The sequence below is a fragment of the Spinacia oleracea genome, chromosome 3 (genome assembly GCF_020520425.1).
Source record: "Spinacia oleracea cultivar Varoflay chromosome 3, BTI_SOV_V1, whole genome shotgun sequence".
NCBI lineage: Eukaryota > Viridiplantae > Streptophyta > Magnoliopsida > Caryophyllales > Amaranthaceae > Spinacia > Spinacia oleracea.
The window spans coordinates 46,691,363-46,718,540 of record NC_079489.1 but is presented as its reverse complement, the minus strand read 5'-3'; the positions used below and the strand labels follow the sequence as shown (position 1 = coordinate 46,718,540).

General features: G+C 34.9%; 1 protein-coding gene across 3 annotated transcripts; it reads right to left on the bottom strand.

Moving 5' to 3' along the window:
• Positions 1 to 5,785: 5,785 nt before the first annotated feature.
• Positions 5,786 to 21,518, bottom strand: LOC110786189 (protein SYM1). 3 transcript variants are annotated; one of them, XM_056840255.1, is made up of 7 exons: positions 21,111 to 21,518; positions 11,820 to 12,048; positions 10,960 to 11,084; positions 9,827 to 10,748; positions 8,368 to 9,753; positions 6,685 to 6,742; positions 5,786 to 6,254 (listed from the first exon to the last, which is right to left on the bottom strand). In XM_056840255.1, the coding sequence occupies exons 1-4, from the start codon at positions 21,468 to 21,470 to the stop codon at positions 10,665 to 10,667; spliced, it is 798 nt and encodes a 265-aa protein (XP_056696233.1). In that variant the 5' UTR covers positions 21,471 to 21,518; the 3' UTR covers positions 5,786 to 6,254; positions 6,685 to 6,742; positions 8,368 to 9,753; positions 9,827 to 10,664. The 3 variants fall into 3 exon arrangements, with proteins under 3 accessions (XP_056696233.1, XP_056696232.1, XP_021846420.1); XM_056840254.1 differs by having other exon boundaries at positions 6,685 to 6,734; XM_021990728.2 differs by lacking the exon at positions 6,685 to 6,742.
• Positions 21,519 to 27,178: the final 5,660 nt, after the last annotated feature.

Here is a 27,178-nt window from a genome sequence, read left to right as displayed (position 1 = left end):
TCAGGTCACTGAAGCTATGCGATTCTTCTATTAGATAGTGAAGAAACCTACAGCTTGCAGTCAAACTATTATCATGTAGATTAATGAGATTGTGACATGTAAGAAATCTATGACGAAACCCAGATTCCCTAAAATGGTTAGAGGCCATATATAGACTCAAATGTTTAAATTGGTTAAAGGCCATAAAAACATACTCAATGTTCTGATAACAAAATTAAAATTTTGTTAATTTGCAAGAATGATTTACATCTATTGGTTGCAAGTTGGTTTTAAGGATAAAAACCATCAAACATGGAATTGTGTTCACAACACAAAGCTAGATTAGTTGCTAAAGGTTACAAGCAAATTCATGGCATGGATTGTGTTGAAACCTCATGCATAATCGTAAAGCTCAAGTCTATAATTCAAGCAATAATTGCATATTGGTACATATAGCAATTGGATGACAAAACAATTCCTCAATAAAATGTTGGAATAAACTATGTACATGGTATGTCATAGGATTTGTGGATCCAAATAAATGCTTGAAAAGGAAAGCTAGCTTATAAAATCTAAGTACAGATTTAAGCAAGCAAATTGGGAATTAAAACTGTATTTTAGTGAAGCTAATAAGTATTTTAGTTTCATAAAATATACATGATTCTTATAGATATATAAGAAGTTTAGTGGGAGTGCATAAAACTTAATTGGTCCTATGTGTATCACACACATATCTCTCTATTATGAAATAACATTCGAATGCTAATGACTTAGATTTGAAAATTATTCATCAATGACGGACCAAGGCGAAACTTAGTGCATACTGGGTATTAAGATCCATTCACAAAGATCTTATAATATTGTTTTGGATTAAGTAATGGCATTTACTAAATCAAACACGAAATACTCCATTGGAGATATTCGACCCATGTGAATAAATCTAAGTAATGAATGTTTGAACTATATATAAGCATTTACTAAGTTAAACATCAAAGGATCTAAGTGAGATTCTTAACCTATATTATATGTCAAAGAATTTAGCTGGATTTAGTATCTACTGAAACTAGATGAGCTAAAGTTACATGAATAGAATTCAATTGGGAATTATTCTGCAAAAGAATATATCATGTATGATATAATATGAGGATCGCCAAAAACGTATCGTATGGCTTTAGGCATAACGAACATATACCAATCTCTATTGATCTAAGTGAAGATCAACTAGATTGAGATCAAGAAAAACTTATGGTACTTGAAAAGTACATAGGATTAGTTCTTGATTCAAGGAAATAAAGATATGCTAAATATTGATGCTACACGCGTAAACACTGGCAAAGGATCAAGCAAGGTTCCTTTGGAGTTAACCATTAACAAGGACGAGCTATAGAGCATCGTGTTTTGAAATGGCAACATGGATTGGAGACCATGAGTTGTTGCGTGGGAAATTAAAATAATAATTTCTATGTTCTAAGATACAGCTGGAAAGTCTTCCACATATCCGTGAACTACTTGGATAGGTAAATCCAAACAAAGCATCACTGGCAACCTATACAATTGAAGTAAAAGTACTTATTGCCTAAGAAGCAATAAAACAAGGTTGTTTAAGTTAAAGAGTTCTTCACTGAACTTGGGTGGATCACATGTCTGCTAACTTGATGGTTCTTCATTGCAAAATGCGTAGAACCACTATCGAAGTAAGAAAGACTAGATCACATAATAAACAAACTCAAAAGATCTTATCATCATATCTCGAAGAACATTCGATGAAAAGGATATTAAGATTGGCAAAGAATGATAACTAAACCTATGCAACAAGTGAGAAACAACACTCACATTGTGGCACCGGAAATCAAGCATAGCTTTGAATTCCATGAACTGTTTTAAAGATGGGTTTGAGGCCCATGGTTGTAAAACATTGGGGTTGAACATTTATCATATATGAAATGTATTTTCATATTCCATTTAATCTTGGTTTAGTATTAAATGATGAGTCCCTTCAATTTGACGAAATATTCAAGATAGACTGTCAGGACCAGTCCTGTGACTAAGAAATGTCTATCAAGTGAACTTGAATGTCAAAAGTTGAAAATGGTCCCTGGTCGGAGTTTTCTATAAAGATGGACGCATAGAAAACGTTAGACGACTAGAATGCAAGATGACTAGTAGTTCTGTTTCTTGAACTATGTGGACATGGAAATGTCATAATCATTTGCATAGATACTTACTTTGGGAAGACTAGTATCGGACAGACCTATGAAACTTTACTGTAAGAAATGAAAATCTGTCATAAGTAAATTTCATTAAAATTATTAGACACTAAATCCTCAATACCTGAGTGATTTGAGATTACTTGTTTGAGAACTGGTTACTTTGACGTTGACCAACTGTCGCACCGTAAAAGGAGGCTATAAAGGGAACGCTCGGGTAATCACCTATCAAACGAAGTCTAATCTCAAGATCGCAAGATTGGGATTGTCCTCCCATAAATCAGGATGAGATGCTTAAAACTTGTACAAGGCCACTCGGAGAGCTAGAAACTGTAAAATGCATGGCCGTGCTCGGATGAATCATAGGCTATGATTATCTGTTTATTTGATCAGTTGAACTCTGAAACCGAGAAACACCTCTGGACGTAATAAGGATGACAACTCTTACCTTATGTTCAAGAGCAAGCATCGAGCGACAAAGGAATTAGGAAATGCACACTTGTCCCTAAGGACAAGTGGGAGACTGAAGGAAATAATGCCCTTGGTCCAAGTATGCATTTAATGTTAAGTCTAATAAATGCGGTTCAGTATTAATTAACAAGTTAATAATTCAGTGAGATCAAGTGAGCTGAACGCCTAGCTAGAGGCCGCTTCAGTTCAAGTGGAATTAATAATATTAATCCACAGCTTACTCTTGACTGAACACGTAGGGTCACACAAATAGTACGTAAACGGATCAAGTATTTAATGGCATTAAATACTCCATCTATGGATATTCGGAATCGACGGATCTTGGTTTCAGTGGGAGCTTAGATCGTCATAAGCAAGAAATGAATACTCCGGAAACGATGATATTGCCGGAAACGGAAATATGGATCGTATCGGAAATATAAATATTATCCAAGTCGTAGATGTTGCCGGAAACGGAAACATGGTACGTATCGGAAAATATTATCGGAAAATGGAGATATTGCCGGAAACGGAAATATTACCGGAAACGGAAATATTGTCAGAATCGGAAATATTATCGGAATCGGAAAATAATTCCGAAAACGGAAATACTAAATATTTGTTCGAAACGGAAATTTATTCCGGAATCGGAAATATTAAATATTGTTCGTATCGGAAATAAATTCCGAAATCGGGAATTTAATCGGAAACGTATCGTACGAATTAGCATCGGACGAGGCCTGCCAGACGAAAAGGCCCAGCACGAAGCCGGGCCATCGCCCAGCAAACCACACGCATCAATTACACACAGCCAGGCCCAGCGCAAGGCCAGGCCCAGCAAGGCCTTGGCGCGCGCGGAGCAATATGGGCTGCGACATTTGGGCTGCGAGCGAGTGCAGCTCGCATGGGCCGCAAGGCTTGCGCGGGTGGTGCTCGTGTTCGTGCTCGTGTACGGTTGTGTGCAATACAAATCCTAAAGCTATTAGAATTTGTTCTATGATTAAATCCTAATCCTAGTAGATAGATTTTATTTAATAAGAGTCCTAACAGGATTCTAATTAAACTAAATTGGTATTCTAATAGGATTCTAAGTCCTTTTCCATAACTCTATAAATATGTGCCTAGGGTCACAAATTTATTGACGAGAGAATTGAAGTATTCAAAGGTAAGATTTTCAAGAAAAATCAGTCACTCTCTTGCCCCATAATAGCCGAATTTCATACTACCTTAAGGGTGATTCTAGTTGGTCAAGCTTAAGGCGGATCCGGACGTACTGTGGGCTATCTACGGAGGAACGACACTTTGATTCCTAAATACTTGTTCTTGTTCGGTTTGGGCGCAGCTAGTGAGGGCACGCTACAAAGTGTATGCATCTGAATTATGCTAAATGATTATGTGTTAATAATATGTTTCTTGGCTTTATGGTTTTTTCGCATGATTTATGTTTATTCATATGTATCATATCCTAACACAACCGTCTCAAAGGAATTGAAAGGTAATCCCTTAGCAATTTCCCACCTAGGGGTCATGTTTCTAGTTTCAGGTTCGCCCCTTAAGCGGTTTGAGTTTCCTACCCTCTCATGTACTGACTTTCATAGTTTGATGTGTACGCTGCTTCGATTAATGTACATAGGTTGGATATTGCTTGTCGTTGTCCTGTTACTTTGGAAATTTTGGGGAGTCGGGTCTCCATACTGGTCTAGATGCTTCTGAATGCTTCTTCAGAATTCCAACTGCTCTTCGTCCAATCGGTCCTCAGTTGAGTTCCAGATCTTACTGGAGGAGAGTTGCGTGATCTGGTGTGTTGCACCGCTAGGCTGAGGTTCTTGCAGGTTTAACCTTCGTCTTGATCGGAGTCTGGGCCCTCTTTTCTAGTGACCTCGGACGGACTATGGGGTCCTCTTCATCAAGGCATTGGCTTGTGCAATATAGATCTGCATTATTGCTATTGACACCTCCACCTGCGCCTCCGTTGGGACCATGGCCCGAGTTATGGTAGCCCGCGTTCCCCTAGGCGGTGTGGGTGTGAGTTGTTCTGCTCTGTGTGTAGAGCTTTCGTCCAGACGATTCGAATGAGTTGGAACCCGAATAAGGGATATCTATCTTGTTATAGAAAGAGTGGGTTTTAAAGGCTTTTGTAGTATTTTCGCCAAAAACAGCGTCAAATTGTTTCGGGTATGAAACAAGTAGCCTCAAATTAGGCTTAATCGATGAATGAGGAAGACCTTGCATGTAATGATTGATGGGCTTGAATGTGCCTAAAACGAGATGATGTTACTAGCATGCGGAGTGGTTAAGACGAAACCCCTCTGATGATAACTACATTTAAGCCCGTGCAATGCACGGATTAACATTCATTTAGATACAAAGTATTATGCACGTAATTAGTAGAGTAGTAACTCGATCATATACTAATATTTACGATACAAAAGAACTCCATGAGTTTCTATCAAATCTTATCCCAACTTTTGATAAATTTTGTAAACCGGTTATTTTTATCGATTAATGTACATATTAAGCTTATTTTGAATTGCTTATTGATTAAATTACATCTTTCATTTATCCTAAAATCTAAATACATCTCATTATTTGTCATTTAAAATAAATTAATATTAAATTATTTGACTGGACAATCCTACGTGGACGCTCTAAATGGTCTTGAAAAACTCCCCTTTACATATATTATTATATTACATTAGGTTAAAGTGTGTGTGAATACGATAAAAAAACGTACCTTGAGAAATGTCATTTATCGACATATACATAGTGTTCTCTAACAAAGACTGATGAGCTCTGTTATAATGGGTCAAGGGCCAAAGGAAGGATTTAGTGACGTATGTAGCCTTAGTGGACTTTTGGACTGCGGACTAATTGGGAGCCAATTGGGCACCCACACGGTAATTTTGCTTGTTCCTTTGAAGCTTGTGTTTTTCGTTTTGCTAGAAGACCATCTAATGTGGTAGCTCACTCCATGGACTTTTTTTAGGAAGTGTTGGTTTTCATAGAAGGAGTCCTCCCCGGATGTTTCCCGGTTTTCCCTTGCAGACAAGACATTAACGGAATGATAAGCACAATTCCTATTTCCCGGCAGCACAAACTTATACAAAAGTCAAATTAGCAACCCTAACAAAGTCAAATACATCGCAAAATTGAAAGACACAAACATCCAAATAAGAAGGAAAAAAAAATTGAGTCCAGATCGTATGATCAGATTATGTACATGAAGATGCAATCTTAAACATACAAAATACAACTAGCTAAACGCCTAAACCACAACAGTGCATATGAAATGTCAAAATAAAGGTTGCACATTAGGAAATATACATTGGACATTCGTGAACAGAATACGACAATAATGCCGTCAGGCAATATTATGTGGTTATCATTCCGAAAGAACAGATTCTAAGATCAATGATTTACGTACAAAGGTTAAGGTGATTCATCATTGTTGGAGGAACGAGGAGGCGACGGCTTCGGGTTTGGAATGTATGGCATCAGAGGAGCGCCATGCTCAACAGGTCCAGGTCTTAACGAAGCCTTTGAACTCGGGCTAGGATCAAAAGGGGGATAGTCTTCTAAGCTCACATCACCACCCCAATTTTTATCATCATTATTTTCCTGCAAAAAGGTAAGTTTTTGTTATTTAAAACTCCAACTAAAAAGTAGAAGACATACCTCCTTAACAGATCCTTATTGGACAGGGTGGATTTAAGGTCAAACTTATAACACGATAATTATGAAAACCAAATTAATTATGATATAAAATATTATGTGCATAGCTTCATCTTCACTTGAATTCGCATGCGACATTTTTTTCATTTCTTCTTCTCGTTTATTGACCCGCCTATATCGGTCCGTTATTCACCTGCAACCCAGTTTGACCTGTCCACTATTAAAAATGACCCTTTCATTACCCGACCCACTTTTGACCCGCACCGACCCTGACCCGCCCCACCCAATGACCAGGTCTACTCCTCAGCCTAATCAAGCAACAGTTCAGCATATAAAGCAAAGATCATAGAAGTTAGTATTCGAAAAGAGTTCTAACCTTCATATTCCTACTTGTCATTGTACTACCACCATCAACAGTCATCATGCCTGTAAAACTGATGTGTTATTTGATAAATATGGTACATGAATAAATTGTTTAGTTTGTGTTTTGAGAACTTTACATTTTAGAAAATGATCAATAGTTTTAATAAATTTACATTATCATCAAACCCATACGCTAGCCATTCATTACATCCAAGAGATAAAAGAAAGCCAGAAGACCATTTCTAGAAATGTTTATGTTCTCTAGTTTGGAATTTTCACCGTTACTCTTTGAGGTTTGCAAAAATTAACCAATGTTTTTAAAAATGCACCATACTGTCTCAAGAAGGTAGACAAAAATTCACCATGCAGTTCAAAAACTGACAGACAAATACAAGAATGAATATCACACTTATCACAGTGAGAGCTACTGCCTTGTTTGGCTCACCATTCTTCGGAATCAGGTTTGAGTTTGTAATCACCAAAACTCATGCATGACGTTTAGAGACACAAATAAACACTCCCAAATCACATGCTTTAAGTTCCTGAAAACATACCTCAAACCCAAGGGCGAGGTGAGCTAAAGCAAACCCCACACCTTTCAAACACCCTTCATTTCTAACTCCTTCCCCCATCAGCACTATTACAATCACCTCATAAGTCATAACAGCTAACTACCATTGACATTATGCACCATCACCACTATTTTTACCCCTTTTGGTTAGGCTAATTTTTCCTCCATCCGTTTCTTAATGTTCTCCTGTTTCGAATCTTGAAAGTATTCGGAACTTGAAAGAATCCACTAATTTATTCACAATATATAAGAGAAAAAATAGTGATGTGGGGTCTTGTTTAATTCGTCTCCACGAGTGTTTTAAGAATATGAAAATTTTATAGTTTTTACTATTACAAAATTAAAGATATTGAGGTAAAAAATGTGCATTGACAAATGTGTACAGTAAAACAGGAAGATTAATAAAACGGAGGGAATAGTTCATTAGTAAATTTTAGATAATTACATGACTCATAGTCTTGCATCATGACAATAACTTGCCAGTAGCTATTGCACAGTTGGGTATTTGATTATGATTGGACTTGCATACAATTTATCCATGGCCGTACGAAATTATGAAGAAAGAAGTAGCAGGAGATTGGGAGGATTTCTTAAAAACATCCCCTTCCGAATTTTGATCCCCTCAATATATTCTCATGTGAACACATCAAATAATGGAAAAAACAAACGTTCGCTACCCCGCAAAACTCAAAATTACTATGATCTCTCTCCTCTCAACTCTTGTGCTCTCTATGGCTGCAACCCTGAAACAACATCCTCCACAGCCCATATTCAGCTAGAGGCGGGCAAAATTACTGGCGATTATTCTTTTCATTAGTCAAGATTTCCAAACCCACCTGTACTGGGGTGACTTTCATAGTGCTGATGCCTATTATAAAGGTTGAATCAACGATCAACACCAAGTTAAACATGGACGCTAAGACACCAAGTCATAAACTCACAAAAAAGTTTGATCAGAAAACATTGGAATACAGAAACTGAAAACTAATAGTGATACTGATAGGGGCCTAATTGATTCAAGAGTTTAGCTGCATAACACCAAAATCTAATGATGCAAAATGGACAAAAACAAAGGACTATTATGTCATATCTTAATCATGCAAAATATAGAGTAAAAGTAATTACCAGAAATTAGTACGGATTGAGCAACTCCGACGCTAAAACAGATGAATGACAAGAAGAGAACTCCAAGAAGCCATAGCGCCGTGCAGAACCTGGAAACATTCATGCTGGACAGCTAAACAAACACCCTGTTCTCACCAAAAAAAATAGCGAGAGATGGACTGACAAAGTATTGAGTCAGTCGTATGCTAAATGAAGAGCAGACCATCAAAACAGACCAGCAGAAAATGAAGTGGACAAAAACAAAGAGATATGGAAGAGGAAGAATAAGAAGAAAGCTTCCTACTATATAATACTGGAAGATGCCATGCCCATGCTGAAGGTATAAAGCTGTAACATCATCAACCACAAAATATAAAAGTATATAATATAAAAAAAAATATACAGTTAATAATAATGTAGTAATGGGTAGGTAAATAATGAAAGATGACATGTGGGAGATTTAATCGTTTGGGGTTAATTTTTGGTAAAATTTCTGGGGTTTGTAGTCAGTAGATTGATGGTTGAAATAAATGTGGGAATTGAATGCAAAGTGTTGTTAAATGGAAAAACGAGCTGCCTCTGAATTACGCAGCCTTCCATTCCATGTTTAAAAATTGCATAAAGAGCTCAATAAATGCACCTATTTAATGAGACACACTAAAGTTAAATTCCTTCGTTATGTATAGTTAACATAAGAAACAGACAGCTTTGGTTTGTTTCCTCTTAACTTCCGTCTGTGTGACTCTATGTCCCTCAATAACCGGAAAATAATTCACCATGACGCGCATTTTTGTCCCGAATGAACAAAATAATTCATTAATGAACATATAATACACGATCATATAATTCTTATACTGCTTTGGCAGAAAAAAAAAAAAAAAAAAAAAAACATATAGTTTAAACATTATGAAAAAATATGTGCAATCTTTGAGCTATCGGTTCATTACTTTTAGATAAATTTGTTCTTTTGAACTAGGATGCACATCTTGGTCACCGATACAAGATATAAATTTACATATTTTCTGCATTGCTTAAATATTGCACCATATAGACTTTATGCTTTCCAACATATGACTTTGACTGCTAATATCTTGAATTATGTACAAGTAAAAATTATAAAAAAGTTAATATTTAAAAAATATATATCGATAGAATCTAACAAGATCTTATATAACTATAATTTTTCTTAGATATTGATCACAAAAGATGACCAAAGGTCTAGTGTGAATAGTGTAAAAAACAAGATAGTGCAATATTTAGGGAACGGAGGAAATAATAGTATTAATTAAACATTTAGATGTGTCAGAAATTGTATGGCCCAAACCTGAACCTGAACCCGAACCCGAACCGTAAAAAGTTGGGTGTTAACCATAAATTCTGCAACTTGAAACCCGGTTTTAGCTGAACCTGAAAAAAATAAAAAATGGGTGACAATATATATAAGAATACAAAACTTTAAAGAGAGCAACTGAGAACGTACAGGCAGAAAATCAGCAAGAGCTCCAGTTGTAAGGTGTATAAGTTGGAAAATGTCTGTTGATTGTGTAACTTTGTATCTGCATTCAAACTTTTTTCCAGAGCGGAATTCCATTCAACATTCACACATGTAAAACACATGAAGGAAGGAAACAACAGCCAATGGCTGTAGACAAATTGGTGTTTCCTTCCATGAGGTAATGAGTGGATCTTTTTTCAGCCTACTTCTGATTGCAATATTTGCATTTTACAATAGCTTGAACAAGCCTAGAAAGTAAAGGTATTGAAACAAGAATCCTTGCTTAAAGAAATTATCAAGGTAGACTTGCTGCTTTGTGGAGAATAAGACTTTTTCTTTAAGAAAATAAGCATCTGTATTGTAGAAATAGAAATTCTCTCATTTAAAGAGAAAAACCTTACCTCTGAGCATCCATCTATGATATCCCTGAAAAAAGACTAGAAGAGTACTCAACAATTTGTACATCTGAACAGAGACATGAAATAGAATATAACCTGGTATTTTCTAGTTTGTTGTGTTGATTTACTGATAAGGGTGACATTAATCCTTTCTGCAATTTTATACTCTTGCGTGATTCTAGACTATCAGTATCATCCTTAAACAAAATTCTTCAATCAAAATTGAAAGTATAATCCTACTCTATGTGTATCAAAATTGAAAGTATAATCCTACTCTATGTGTAAGCAAAAACAATTGCATCCATTGAGATACTAAATACAGCACCTCTGAAAAAATTAAATCAGGAAAAGTCAAATATTGATCTAGCTTTGCTCTAATACCAAGCCAAATATTGCAGGAACCAGTCTTATGACAAACAGCACGATCAATCCTCGCCAACTTTCTTCAGGCTTGCCATGTACGTTAAATAAATCGTCCACAGATACGCGAAAGAGCTATTTACCAATGGCTGCCAAAAAAAAAGAAGAGGGGGGAGGGGAATCAGCAGATATTAGAGGATACATAGATGAATGTTATCATAATACTCGATATAAACAATTCCACCACAAGCTCTAAAACTCTAACGAAGGAACATAGGAAAATGCCTTTATCATTTCCAAATTGTTGACAAATTTTATTTGCCTTAATGATGGAAAAAGATTGGACGTAGTAGAGGGTACCTGCAAATGGACAGGGATGAATTTGAATGTAAGAAAATCACACAATGGCCAATACATAAGACCCTTCATCAAAGTTGGGAGGAGGTCTCTCTTCAGTCTTGCAACAACTTCTTCTCTAGTTTCACCTGACATTACAACGAAATACCACATCATGCTTAGAAAAGGGGTTACACGAACAACAGAAATTGCTTAAATGGTCAGTTGTCATGATTTAGTGAGAAAAGAAAGCAAATGAAATTTGTTATACTTGCACGTATGGGATACTTTGGTGAAAAATATGAGCCATGTTATGAAATGAGTTTAATTAAATGAGTTTCGTTAAGGATGCATGGATTGATGGAGAATTGCCACTCAATATTCCAAGCTAAACCCTGGATACCTAAGTTGATTACACATAAGATGTCAAAAGCAGATAATACCAATGCTCATTTTCTAACTGTTTCATACTTGCACAGGTTCATCAATATTGAGAACAATACTAAGCTACCAAAATGAAATCCAAATTTTCCATCCTACTCTTTGCTAGATTATCAACCCCTCTATCGTTTCCTTTTTTACTGGACATAGCCATATTTCAGATAAGTGCACATAAAGTTGATCCCGCTTTTGGTTTGATTCTGTTTCCTTCTTTTACTCCATGTCCGCATACAACTTAAATTGATTATGAAACATTGAGCTACATACAAATCAAGCACAGTATATAGACTGAAGTTATGATCAAGGAGCCTCACCTGAAAACAAGAACAGTGGTCTAAGTAAGATTTTTTTTCAAAAAGATAAAAGGAATTCCCAGCTAACCAGTCTCATCTATAGATTAACTTCCACACTAGTATTTCGGAGCTTGTTGAGATATACTCTACCTTGAAGAGCTGCATTATAGGAGAAGAAAATGCTGTTCATAATAGGCCCATAAATAGATTGTCCCATAACTATCTTTTTCACAGTAGTGAATACATCTCGCCCAGGAAAGACCCTTGAGAGAAAATTGAACCATAGATGTTGTGATGGTCCCATAATTAGCAACCCATATCCAGCTATTCGTAACGTCCGGACTGAGTCAAATGATCCAGATGGTGGCAACGTAATGATCTAGCACAATATTCAACACAGGAATCAATTGGAGATTTGGAGTACATCACAGAAAAGCTAACAAATTTGATGCAAAGATACCAAAAGCTATTGATTACAAACACAAAGCTAACACATTCAACTAATTGATAAGTAATTAAAATTATGTACGTCGAAAATCAAAAGAAAAAGTGTACCAAAGCAGGAGGATAAGGTGTTCAAAAACAGAAGCCAAAAATCTATATATCTATAACTATACAAAAAGAGAGGCCCTAAAAGCAAAACTGACATGTGTCGCTCTCACAATACAAAAAAAAAGTCCCGCTCTTTTGTCCTGCCCTAAATAAATGAATTAAATTATGTAATTTTATTAATTTATGGCAACATTATCTTATTTATCATGTCATTACTTAAAACAAAAATATAACACGAGTTTGCATAAGGAAACAAATATAATTAAAAACCTAATTACTAAAGATTGTCATATTGCCAACAAAATAACAACCGGGTATTTTCTAAAGATTATCACATGTTAACAAAATAATTACCTAATAATAATTATTATTATAAATCGTATTTATCATGTCACATAAAATAATATATTCATACGAACGAGTTAAATTTTCTTGTCAGAACTCTTACTTAGTTATGAATATACTAAAAAAAATTGATATATTAATATCAACACAAGAAGATGAATATTATGTGTATACCCGTATAAATTAAAATGTAAAGTTATATACACAATAATATAATGACATACTTCGTATATGAACATGGACATAAAAGGTTTATAATATTCTGTCACATATGCATATTGATAATATTACGTATATTGACATATGTAAGTTCTCCTAATATACGTCGCATATGGAATAATAAATATTTGCATTGTAAAATATCCTTATAACTTGTTTATTTTGGTAAAAATGACATGTTGTATATACTTCGTAGGAATTACACTATCGTATTTCGAAATCCTATTGTATTAATACATTTTACCTTTTTTTCCAAAATTTATTTACTTTAGTTTGGTAAATGTTTTTCACTTAGGAAATATGCTACGTACATACTATATTCTCATTCTCTTTTTTATATTGACAAAGATATAGGGAAAACTTCTAATTAAGTAATTAACTAAGAGGGTAATTAACAAAAATTTGATGCTAAATACAATTAAATAGGAGAAATACACAAAGTTAATATAGTATAACGAGAAAAACTCATACTTAAAATTTATGTATAATAGAAAATATGTAAATGTATTGTAGTTTTTAACTTGTATAACATCATGCAAAATCTCTTTTGATATTTTTTGTTCAAATACACTTCGTAAAAATTAGGAGAAAAAAAAAAGTTAGTGCATTATCTAAATTTCAATCTTATTATAAAAATAAATATTCTCAATGCAAGATTTGGCACTTAATATTTTTTAACATAGTTATGTAGTCTCTCTAACAATGTTGCGTAATTTTTTTAAAAATGATTGTATCAAAAGTTTAGTTATTATGTAAACGTGATAACTACTTCATATGACTATAGCATGATTATTTAGGTAAGGGAAAATTATAGCTGAGAAGCATTCAAAACAGACTCTTTAAAGTAACTCAAAATCTAAGTTAACTAAAAGTTGAAACCTTTTAAAAGACACTAGCTATAATTGAGACGGGTAATATAAAAATTTTAGGAAAATTTGTAATTATTAATCCAACCTTTGCCCGGTTTTCTTTAATTAAGCCTACCTATGCGATATTTCTAAATAATCCAATCTTTATGACCCAACTACTATTATTAAGCCTGGATGACCGGTTACCTGCTACAAAGTCAACGTTAAAAACGTTGACAACCTAAAGTTGGTTTCCCTCCTAAAATATTGGACACGTCATCATCACTTGCCACCTAAACAAGGATTTCATTTTTTTTTTAAAAACCCTTAACCCTTCTCTTCTCTGTACCGTGTTTCAATTCCTCTCTCCTCCATTACTAATGCTTCAACCACAATTGTACTGGTTCATGACATCATCAGCGATTTTTTTGTGGAAATAGGTGACTTCATCCACACGCATTCAAATTTCGTCTCCAGAATCGTACAATTGAAGGCGAACTTACGAACCCTCGCATTTTTGTTCCTTTTTTGGTAAATTTTTGAATTTTGGGCTTTCTTGATGGTCAGTTCGTAAAAACCCTAGCTGTTGCAATAATATAGTTTTTTTTTATGTTGTGGGATGTTAGTTATTGTGGTCTTGTTGAAAATTTAGAAAAAAAAACCTTGAATTTGAAGAAGATCCAGATCCAACAGGCAATTGCTTTACCCCAGCCATAACAATTGCTGATTATTTTTGATGAACTTCGAATGGAGAGGTATGAGGGATCAACAATGGTGGAGAAGAGAAATAATGGAGAGAAGTGCAGAGATGAAGCAGAAAATCGCAGAGGAGAGAGGAACGAAAATTAAAATAGCAAATAAAGAAAAGGAGGGAAAAAATAATAAAAAAAAAAAAAAAAATTATAGCTGTTATATCCATGTAAGGGTGAATACCGCCTACAGCACGCTAGTAACTTGTTAGGCTTAATAATAGTAGTTGGGTCATAAAGGTTGGATTAATTAGAAATATCGCATAGGTAGGCTTAATTAAAGAAAACCGGGCAAAGGTTGGATTAATAATAACAAATTTTCCTAAATTTTAAGGATATTTTTGTTTTTAAGGTATCAATTTTTCACTGTATCAAAAATAGGTTTTCCATAACATTAGAGAGTTGTAATATCTAAGGGTACTCCTAGACCTAATAAGACTCTAGCTACATACATGCAAATATATAAGTAGTAATTAAGCTTTTTTTACAAACTTTAAAATTAAATTTCGTAGGTAATAGCTTTGTATTAAGATGATTACTCGAGCAGCTAGGTTATTCATGTGGATAGTGAAGAGGGTAAGGTGAGTCCTTAATTATACTGGGAGGGTTATGTGTACCTAGCTAGGCGGGGGTGTGGACGTATGGTAGATAAAATTTTATATTTTCCTCCCCTAACATGATGAGTGGGGATTAACATGATAAATCCTTAATTCATTTCAACAACAACAAGTCCCAAATGATGATTCAGGGTCGGCTAACATGAACCATCTTAAGGAAACATCAATAAAACGTGAAGCGAACAAAGTAAAATGTTATGTTAGAGAATGTAAACATGCAAAATGAGACACAAAAAATATGGAACAAGAGAAAACAAGGTCGTTTAAATTTGTATTACTGTGCACATTAAAAATATATAGCATGGGTTCATAAGCGACAATATTTGATGTTCCCTCTGCATTAATTCTCGGAACTTGGAAAGCTGGAACCATTTAAAATTTTGTTTTATAACCTATATATGACCCTTATTCTTTAGAGTTAGTGTTTAAGTATGACATTTATCAAAAAATTGATTGACTTCTCAACTTAATCTTCATTCCATACAAAAGGGTAAAATATGAAGTAAGAGAAATGTAACACACATTACATATAACTCACTCCATTCCTAAATTATTGTTTTCTTCACTAGAACGAGTATATTGCACACAACTCAATGTAACCTACATAAAATGTAACTCACTACATTCCTTAATTACTTTTTTAGTTTTAACTTATATTCAATAATTTAAAAGCTTTAATTTGTCAAATTGGATATTAAACCCAAACAAAACACTCACAAATGACTATATATTATTGTGAATGAAATAGTAATAAATTAATTATTAATCTCAAAATTTAAACGGTAACATAAATTATGATATGCAGCATGCGGTATGAATGTATGGTGTACGTTGAGATGAATTTTAAGTATTAGAGCTTAACATTTTTATTTTTGACTCTATTGTTGCTAAATTTTTATTATGTAGATTATGATTTTTCTTAGAAACTTTTTACATCAGGTTTCAAATTAATATAAAATTAATATTTGAACTTTTCAAACCGTGCAAGTCGGGTATTATATATTATTCTAAGAAACCCAAGTCATTTGAGCTTTGTATCTCCAATATCAGATCACCCTTTTTACACTTCAACAGCTCTAGCCCATGAGGAAACTAATAAATTACTCTATCCAAAATCAGGCCGCATCAAAGTTCACTCAGGAGAATGGAGAACACATGCAAATCTGGTCTAACAAATACAACACAAATTCACCACAATAGTTGCAGACAACAAAAACTTCTTATCCAACCAAAAACTAAAAATAAAAACAGAAACCCCACACAGTGCATCACAACATGTTGCAATAGATAGGCGAATAGACATCTCCAAATGCAATGCACACGAGTTTCCCCAAATACATTGAGCAACTGACAATGAAGAAAAAAATTGACGTGTTTTAGATATCTAAACGCTAGAGGTTTGTGAGTTTACCTCTTATCTCAAAAGGCATCAAAGTTCACTCAGGAGAATGGAGAACACATGCAAATCTGGTCTAACAAATACAACACAAATTCACCACAATAGTTGCAGACAACAAAAACTTCTTATCCAACCAAAAACTAAAAATAAAAACAGAAACCCCACACAGTGCATCACAACATGTTGCAATAGATAGGCGAATAGACATCTCCAAATGCAATGCACACGAGTTTCCCCAAATACATTGAGCAACTGACAATGAAGAAAAAAATTGACGTGTTTTAGATATCTAAACGCTAGAGGTTTGTGAGTTTACCTCTTATCTCAAAAGGAGGTAAGCAAAACCCTAGTCTCCCTTAGCGAACTTTAAGGGGCTTCCCTCAAATTTTAATGGTGGAAAGCCTCAATATTTGTTATTTTGTTGGTTTTCCTTTAATTTTGATTGTCTTTAGGTTATAATATAGCTTCCTCCTTGTACTAGGAACTTTCTCCCTTGAAACACAAGGCTGTTCCTTCCTTCAAGGAAATTTTTAAACAAGAAAAACTCGTTTAAGTGAAAGGTAAAAACTTACTCTAAATTGGGAGGGATGGAAAAGAACAGGGAATACTCTAAATTGAGACGGAGGGAGAAATATAGACAAAACACAAAAGAAACAAGCAGAGACCCGATATTCCCTAAATGGGTTGCACATTGACTTTGGTTCTGAGTGTCGCCCATCGAACTTCAAGATTGGACGTTTGAGCCAAATTCTTCATTCTATGCTAAGCTTGTGACCCAACCTTGCCTTTGACAACTCAAATTGAATTCCAAGTGATCTAATATCCACATTATAGGTTTTCAAAAGAATTACCCTTTGAGTTCTCAACAATCCCAATACCTTATCCTTCAGACCTCACATCGGAAAACCTTTCGACTTACTTCCTCCTCTACCAACGATCTCTCTTGCCATACACCTGGATGAAAGAAATAGGATACCATTCTTAACCCTTTATTCTAAACCTCTCAATTACCTATACCATTACAAAGTATTGTAATGCTGAGTAATTTTAGTACTATACCCCAAATGTTGCGAGCAGCAGCATGGTTCTTTTTTGACTGATGTTTAAGTGTAATGCTTTTTAGCTATCATGTTTTTGGCAGTCGCTTGAGTGAGTTTTTCGTGGTTTTAGCTCGCGGAGTCGTGGTTGTGTCAATAAATAATACTAACTAGGTTAGGAGTTGTGTTTTGTGATTTTCAATCCCTAGTGGGTTTAGGAATGATTTTCAGTTTCTAATTACTTTAGGATTCATTTTTCTAGTTCCTATGTCAGTTATGATTTTGTTGTCAACTCCTAGTTGATTTAGGATTCGTTTTGGGTAAAAGTTTGACTTGGTCAAGGATCTTGATTCCTAGGTGTATTAGGTTTTCTTTGCTGCTTTGTTTTATTTATTTTAGACTTATAGTAGGTGTGGGTTTGTGAAGCCTGTATAAGACATCACATTTTCAATAAAATCAGATTGAGTTGAAATGTTTAGATGAGCTTTGAGCTACAGGTTTAGGAATCAAACCAAGCAAACAATCCAGAGTTGTGTTGTGTGTCCTCGAAAAGACTTTTGAGTTTATCCATCCAGTTACCTTGTTACTTGTTCACGTATTCCACGTCAAACATATAAAGACCTGAAATTCATATTCAGATTCATATGGATTCCTAAATCCCCACCTTAATCAACCTCCGTCCCTAGAAAAGAGCTTAAAATTAGTATTTACGTGAACAATATATGTCTCGCATGATTTAACCTTTATAGTTTATTGTTGTCTGGCCTTCCATAAAATCACCCTCCAACTCATTTTTAAGTGCTGCCACCCTTTGTAAGTCAACCAAATACTATGTCACTCTAAAGTCTAAACAGTTGTTTTCCGATTCCTAGCTCCTAGGTAACATCACCAAACCTTCATTTTTTCTTTCATGAAGTATAACATATCAGTATCATGCACCAAGCACCTGAAACCACGACCAATCTACCAAGCTTTACCAAATATAAATATTAGTAGTTCATGTGCTTGAATAAAAAAAGACTTGGTCGCCAATAAACCAGAGTTGACTCATGGGAAAACAGGAGGTGATCATAACTTAAGTTCTACTGAACTTCCAGCCTTCATTAGTATGCAAAAACTGAAAACCTATCAAGAGTTGAAGACACATTCTGCCACCCTAGTGCATTGGTTGTTGGAGGAACTCACTAGATCACCTCTAACATTCATGAATAACAGCATCAAATTCTCATGTTAACAAGGCCCCCAAAACAATATGATTTCTCCCAAATTTCTGAAGTTCTAAAGTTCTTGTCAACAGCACACCTACTTAAACATTTTCTGTACCACTTAAATGAATCCCAGATTTCGAATCAGCCTGAAGATAAAAATTGGACAGCAATTCAGGGGATCCCTACTCAAGCGTGGAATATAAAAAGTACAAAGAATCTAATCATATAGCATCTTCATGAATCGAGATGTGAGCACCCTTTCACATAAAATAATCACATCTGACATGACTTATACAAGTATTGAGACAGTCTGGTCCATTAACTCTGATTTAGTATTTCGACTAGCTAAAAAAGCTTAACACTATGTTTGGATAGCAAGATAGAAGGGAAAGGGAGGGAAGGGAAAGACAAGGAAGGGGAGGGGGATTGTGGAGCTCCATTTTCGCTCCAACTCTTTACAATTTTGGGGGATGATGTCTATTAACAAGGGAAGGAAAACCTAGCCTACCTTCCCCCAACCCCTTGTCCATACAAGGGAACTTGTTCCCCTCCCTTGCCCTTTCCTCCCTTTCTCTCCAATTGTCTTATCATTACACGAGTGCACGCATTTAAAAACAACGGGTTCTGAATGGTGATGTCTAGCAAATCTAGGATTAGAACGTAACAATAGCCCCAAGAGACACAGCAAGAAAATTCATTTAAAGCTACTGCCTTGGCATCAAAGACTATCCTTTGTCACATCCCTTGTTCCAGATTTGACCTATAAAAGAAACAGTGACGGGTTTCTCTTTCTTAAGCAGTAATTCTTCTAACACAAATAACAGAGCTATGACATACTGAGGCAGTAACTAATATGTTCTCGTTTGTCCACGCTAATCTTGCTCCTGTAAAAACTAACAGCTGGGATACAAATTTCTTACGTTTCTGATGAATGGCATCCCTGAAGGAGTAGCTGAACCAATCCGCCATTCTCAACAAAAACCATAACAAAATGAAAGGCTGAACATATCGGGGAAGGGGGGGGGGGGGGGGGGAGGTGAATTTTCTATTAAGTCAATATATGCAAACAGGCTTTACAAAATCTGGAGACTAAATATTCTTCTTTTCTTACTGAATTGTGAAGTCCACATCATTGAGCTGGCTATGCAATAAAGGAAAGCTCAGGTGTGGGAAGAAAAGCTGATGCATCTGAAATAGAAGAATGTTTAGATAAATCTTCTACAAAATGCATCTACTACCTTACTCTACGTGCTTAGACAGGAACGGTATGACAAAATCACCAGGAAGGAAACTTTAGGGTTTTTTGTCACAAGGAAATTGTAGTAGGGATAGCAGTGTACAAAATTTGTCACAACCAATCAACTGAAACATCAATCCTCTTTCCTCTCAGATTCATCAGTCCGCTAAAATGTGAAAGTAAATCCATAACATATGGCTAAAAATTGGTAGTTACGTGGAAAGCCAAGTTTATGGAACGAAATGGTATTAGCCAGTCAAACAAAAGCTTCCACTAATCAAATGAAGGTGGAGTCATTCTACCACTTTGTTGAGAAAAGTTAGAGGATTGTCATCTGCAGCCTAATGACGACAAAGAACCACGAAAGAATCTCAAGTTCAATACCAATTGCCAAGCCACAAGAATACAATCATCAGATTAATCAACAAAAGATAAGTCCCAAAGACTCGGATACAATCTAAATGTAATTGTCCAAAATGAAAACGTATTCATTGTTGATCAATTCTAACAACTTGACAAAGACAAACGAACTTGACTATACCCAAGTGTCCGCTCAATCAACTGTTGAAATTCAACATCATGCTACAACGAGTGATAGGAAAATACTGTTGTACAAAATACGATTTTGAGGTATGCAACCCTGAGTGACAACTATAAGCATCAAATACGTTTCCTAAAATGGTTGGTAAAACAAATCACACGTCAATGTGTGTTATTAATGTTAAATTAATGCTAATATCAAGTATGGTATAGTGTTTTTAAGGTTTGAAATGGGATCGATTAATCGTTTCTATTAGTTTGGCATGAGAGTCAGGGTATCACACTCCATTACTTTACGGTAACCATTACCACTAATATTTTCACCCTTCCCATTTTCCCAAGCTTACTTACTGTAATGAAGTTATTTCCCTCCTCAATCCCCAATTTGATGCAAGGCTTTCCTTTTCTTAGTTACACCAAACAAATATGAAGTACATAGTAATAATGATACTACATTTTGACTCTTGTAAAGTTGCTTCCCTCTTTCTCCTATTTGTTTCCACTCCATCTCGTTTCTTAAATTCATACAAATAGCAAAACATGCACTTAGGCTCTACCTTTTGACTCTTATTTTTTGCCAATCGCCGTTGCATATGTCAATTTCCTTGAAATTATACAAAAAGCAACAAATACACAGCTTTTTGAAGGAATTATAGTTATCGATAGAATAAATTTAAGGGTTAGATTTACCTGAGAGGTAATATCAGCAGCAGCAAAAATGAGGGATGAAGAGATACCCTTTGTGATAAATGGGCGAGTTTCAAGCATACCCAAGTACCATTTCAGAAACCCACCAATGCCATACTTGGACCCGAATGAAGAAGATGACGAAGAAAAAGTTCTATAAGAATGTAGAGAGTACGAAAAGGTGGGAAGTTTAGAAATACCGGCGAGTTTGCCAATGACATGTGAATCGAAGAACGCGTGCCTACGGCGGTGTTGCTGGTGGAATTGGCGGTGGTGGTAACCCATAAACGAAATTCTGTGATCAAATTTGGAGAGTTGCAGGGAGCATCTCCTGCTGATGTTTCTTGCAACAGAGATTACCATTTTCCTGGTTTCATGGATTTTCTGTTTCTCATGGAATGCTTTTAATGCATCTTAGGCGATTTAAGCTAATAAATGAGGTCTAACCTTTTGAACTTTTCACTGTTTATGACCTATACCTTTTTTTTTCACCGTTTGGGACCTCATTCCCCTTTTTCCGGCCAAATTTAACTAGAGTCATTAAAAGGTTAGGTCCTTGGGTTAAAAAGTTAAAGTAAATCAAAAGTTTGAGGACTAACCTTTTCGTTTTTTCACCTTTCAGGACCTTAACTTTCTTTTTCACCTTTTGAGACCTCATTCAAGTTTTCATGTAATTCCAATTCAATTATTAAAATTTCTAACAATTAACATATAATAAGCTCAAATTAAAATAATATGTAACGTAATTCATAAACTTAGCCCATATATAAATTGATTTGGGTATCAAATAATCTAATGAATAAAGAAGCAAATAATTATTTACAAGCTGATCATATTTTATACATTCGGTTTATGGTGTCCAATGACAATAGAAGAGTTAAGCAATTTATATAGTAGAGTACGATATTCATACAATTATACTCAAAGGTTTACGGGGATGGTGGAACTAAAAATACACTACGGAATTTTCCGCCCGGGATCCAAGTTGTTAGGAAGATCTGCCATTGATGGTATATCCTCACAATTGTTTGTGGTTTGTTTGAAGAATATTAATAATGTCCACACAAAAACGTAAAATTAATAAAAATAGGTTAATTTTAAAGGAATTTTGATTTTGATCACAAGTTAATATATCATACTAGTTCTTGATTGTTTTATGAGAGTAAAGACAATTGGTTTATTGATGCTCATATTTGATGAGGTACTTAAATGATTTATGCTTAACTTGATCAAAATTAATCAGCAATCTCCGAATTAAAATTTACGACCTCAAATTTTCTATAAACATATTTAAATAAGTTGTTATTGGATTACGTAAATTAAGTTTCAACTATTAAAGGTCTTATGAATGAGTAAAGATTATCTATGATGTTTGGAGAAGAGTACTATGTAGTTTTAATTATATGATGGGGTTTGGAAAAGATGAACTATTATTATTATTGTTAAATATATTAATAACAACTAGATTAGATCCCGTGCACGCACGGAATTTGATAATTTTTTTCACAAAATATTTAACTGATTATCTCCCAAACTATTGCATAGTTATAACATTTTTAACATATACTCGTTTAAATTTATTCATTTAATGTGCATATTTAAAATGCTAATATGGTAATTTTATCAAAATATTGAGTGATATATTTTCCATTATTAATATAACGATTTGACTAAAATATTACCAATTTAGAATAATTATTATTACGTCGTATCTATTATTTCCATGATTTATAAACTAATTTTGTTTCCATACATAAATAGTTTATAAATAAAGGTAGAGAATAAAATAAAATAAAATAAAATAGATACACTATTTTTGGGAAAGTGGTTTTTGGCGGGAAAAAATCGCACCAGGAATTGACACGTGTCATTCCTGGTGTCTCTTTTAGTATATAGTAATAGATTATTACATAATAATTAATAAAAATAAAAATATTAATAACTATTATTATAATTATTAATTTGAGCGCTAACTTTTTTTTTTGCATTTTCTGATTTTTTTTTTTTTATAGTAAATAATGTTGGTATACAAAAAATGGATATGAGGTCCCAAAAGGTGAAAAAAAATATTCGGGTCCTAAACGGTGAAAAAATCAAAAAGTTGGACCCTAACCTTTGTCTTAATTTATTATTTGAGTGATAGTATGGTTAACGGTGAATTAAACTATGGTTAACTGGCCGGAAAATGAATACGAGTCCCCAAAAGGTGAAAAAAAAAGGTTGATGTCCTAAAGGGTGAAAAAACCAAAAGGTTGGACCCCAACCTTTAGCTTAACTCCATCTTAGGCGCACATTGTTTAAATCATCAATAAAGGCTCTCCCTTTCCCCTTCCTCTAGTTTCTTACTAATCTTATGTGCACGCATCATAAAACAAAAAATTGTGTTGTTAGATTTAATTACCATACATAATAGGCAAAAACTTCACAAAGTCCATCATAAGAAACATTAAGCATTATTTATATAAAAAAATCTCTATTATATAGTGCGACAATGTAATACTTATCCCTTTCTAATCATTGGTTATTTAGCATCGTTAACACTTACGCCAAAAAATGAATGGTTGTCAAATATAAGGAGTTTAGCCCCAAAATACTTAACTAAATATTACAACTTTTTACAGAGTATTATTTAAGTCCATCAAGTTTTGTGACATTATCACACTCCATATTGGGGATTTGAACTTCCTTCCATACCATCAAGCTCAGCCTCTTATCCATCTTGAAAAACCGCATGAGTAGAAACCTCATTATCTTGGTGCGTCTTGGGAGCAGTACGCTCTGATGGCCTCCAATGAGGCAGATTTAAAAAAGAAGGAAACCCATTGTTTAGATAAGTTAAGAAACAAAGTCTATAAACAATAAGGGCTAACTAATTACAATTTATATCTAAACTAAGTTTTGATAGTTCTAAATAATTGTATCATTTAAACAAAGAAGGAAGCAAAGTCAACGAAAGCTGTCAAAATTAAAAAAGAAGCACACACACAAAAAATTAAAAACCAATTACTCCAAACCAGCAAAGACGGAAGCAAATAAGGAAATCCAAATAATTAATCACGCATGAATAAAGATGGAAACCCAAACTAATTACTCCATAATTGAAAAACAGAAGCAAAAATAATCCAGCCACACCAAAACTGCTAATATTCAACAAATTAATGATTAAAAGGTCGAAGTCTAAACCAATTAAAACAACCAAGTACATAAGAAGCTAAAAAAACCAAGTCTGAAACATAAAAAACAACAACAGAAACAACAACCACATACGAATCAGAAACTCATCAACCAACATCGCGAGTTATCAATTGTAACACCCTAATAATTCCTTGCTTTTATAAAACCATTTTCCAACTTAAAATAAAGGAATCACTAAAGTATTACCGCCACCGTGATAACGGTTAAGGCTATTACCAGAATTACGCAGCGGAAATAAATGTCAACTAACTTTTAAAAACATAATAAATTTAATATTGAGGCCTCCTAAAATTTGGAACCATAATGGCCCAAAATCCAAAATATAAATAATTCAAACATTTCAAACATAATTAAAATATTAAATAAAATAGTTTCAAAGAACGAAAACATGCAACTCTCTCAATCATCCCAAGCCACATGATTTCGATCGTACTTGATCTACCAACCTGCTATATTATTCTACTCCCCAACAATGCAAGTGCAAATGATGGATCATCATAGGGTCATTAAGGCAAAGGCCATGACCAGAAACACACAAAGCACGTAGTCAGCAAAAGCTGAGTACTTACAAGCATAGAGTAATGAAACTAAAGCATGCATCACTCACTAAATACTAATCAACATGCAAAAGCCATATAATAACAAATCAAACAATCATGAGATACGTGACTCGACTCTTGACTCACAATTTAATTAGAATAAGCTTCGAACGGGCCAAAAGAATAATCCACAAAGGGAAAAAAGTGACGGGAGCCAACCATACACCAAATATAATAATAATAATAATAAAATCGGGCCATACCGAGTGTCGGGCCATACCGACGGAATTCCTGCGCATAATATAAATGAAACAACGTCTTGTATCATTAGTAGGAGTACAAGCTTTCCGGCAAGACTCCCCCCATTGTTCATACTCAAGGTATATACGTTCCAAGAGTTTTGAAGCTTGTTCTGGTTGCACTTTACGTTTATTAATATTTTAATAAAGGCGAACTCAAGACTCGACAACATGCATACATACAATTAATAAACAACAACCAAAACAATCTTATTTTAATGCTTAAAGACTTGTGATCAACCAAGCAAGACATTTGTGATATTACTACCATGTTCCTCCTCACCAAAGTGAGACTCCACATCATGCATATTAACATGAGGGTTGTGCCCTTGCACGACAAATCCTAATTCATTTCATACATAATATTCCCAACTGAACCCTACATGTGCGGTGGCTTACGTGAGCTAACCCTTCACATGTGGTAAAATAAATAGTACAACGAGGTACAAATAAATGGCTCAAAGTATGCCAGACATCCCGTACAATAGCATACAAATAATTAATCCATCCCTTGCATGTGAATTGAACCATACATGGATAAATATTGAACAACATGATTGACAATGAAATCCATACTCATAATAATTTCAACATGCTTGTTCAACAATTAATTCAATAAATCCAACATCACAAAACACATGCTCGTTCACCAAAATAAACATGATTCCACATAATGTAATTCACATCATCAACAATCATGTAATGTCATTGACAAAAAGGTGTGGTCGCCCTAGACTTGTACGTACCTTGAATACCTAAGCTTAGGGGCCACTTTGCAATAACGACCACTCAACTAGAAATCACCTCCTATCATCAAAATAATGAAACTTAAATTATTTCCATGTTCATTAAATTTCCAGCAACTTTATAAAAATTAAAACTTCCTTTAGACTTTAGAATTCAATCGTTTTTCAATAATAAAGTCCTCTCAATTTGCAAAATCAATCCCTAGTACAAAAACATACTTTTTCCGCCTTTAAAATCAATAAAAATCAACACTTTAAACCTTTATTCAAATCTGAAAATATAATTGATTATCATAATTAAAATCATCACCTAATTATGCTAATCAATTGACTCATTAGGTCTAGGTTAAAACCCTAACTTGAAAATCCCAATAACACTAGTTTAATATCATAAAAATCCATGCTTTATTAAATAAACAAATCTGAAAATTCATTCTTTAATAATTAAAACAAACCTAATGAATCACAACACACAAATCCTCAAACCACGGTATTCATAACCGGTTCCCAGCATTTTTAATTACTCAAAACAATATTAATATAATAATTTAAAATACGGAAATTTAAATAGAATAGGTAAGGAAGAAGAGAATAATACCAATCCGGCCTATAGCACGGAACAACCACGAATTAATGTGATTGGGCGAAAAAGAAATCGAATACGAACACACACACACACACACACGTCCGTGTGTGCGCGCTCGGGAGAGAGGGCGACGAGCACGGCTGGCGCGCGGGGCAAGGCAGCAGGGCACGCTAGGTGCGCGCGGGACAAGGCAGCATGGCGCTAGGCGCGCGAACGAAGAGTGAGAGCGAGCGAGTGTGGGTGTGAGGCTGGGCGAGTGAGGGCAGCAGCGACAGCCACACAACACAATAACAACGCAGCAAGGAGAGGAAGGGGGTGTGGGCGCTGGGCGCGCGCGAAGAGGGAGCGAGCGAGGGCGAGAGGGAGTGCAGCGCGGGGCGCGACACACTCGAAGGCACAAGGCAGCGTGCGGGCGTGAGGCTGAGCACGCGAGGGCACGAGCACTGCTGTGAGGCGTGCGGTGCCGAGCAAAGAGAGGAGAGGAGAGATGGAGTGAGGGGCAAGAAAACAAAAGAGGGTTTATGAATTTTAGGGGCTCATTTAATGATGGGGGAGTCCTATTTATAGGCTCCCTAATCCCTTGATGGGCTAGGCTTAGGAGATTTGAGTTGGGCTTAGGAAACAAATGATTGGGCTAGCTTATGATTTAATTTAAACTCTTTTGATTGGGCTCGTTTAATAAAACGAATTGGACTTTTTATTTAAA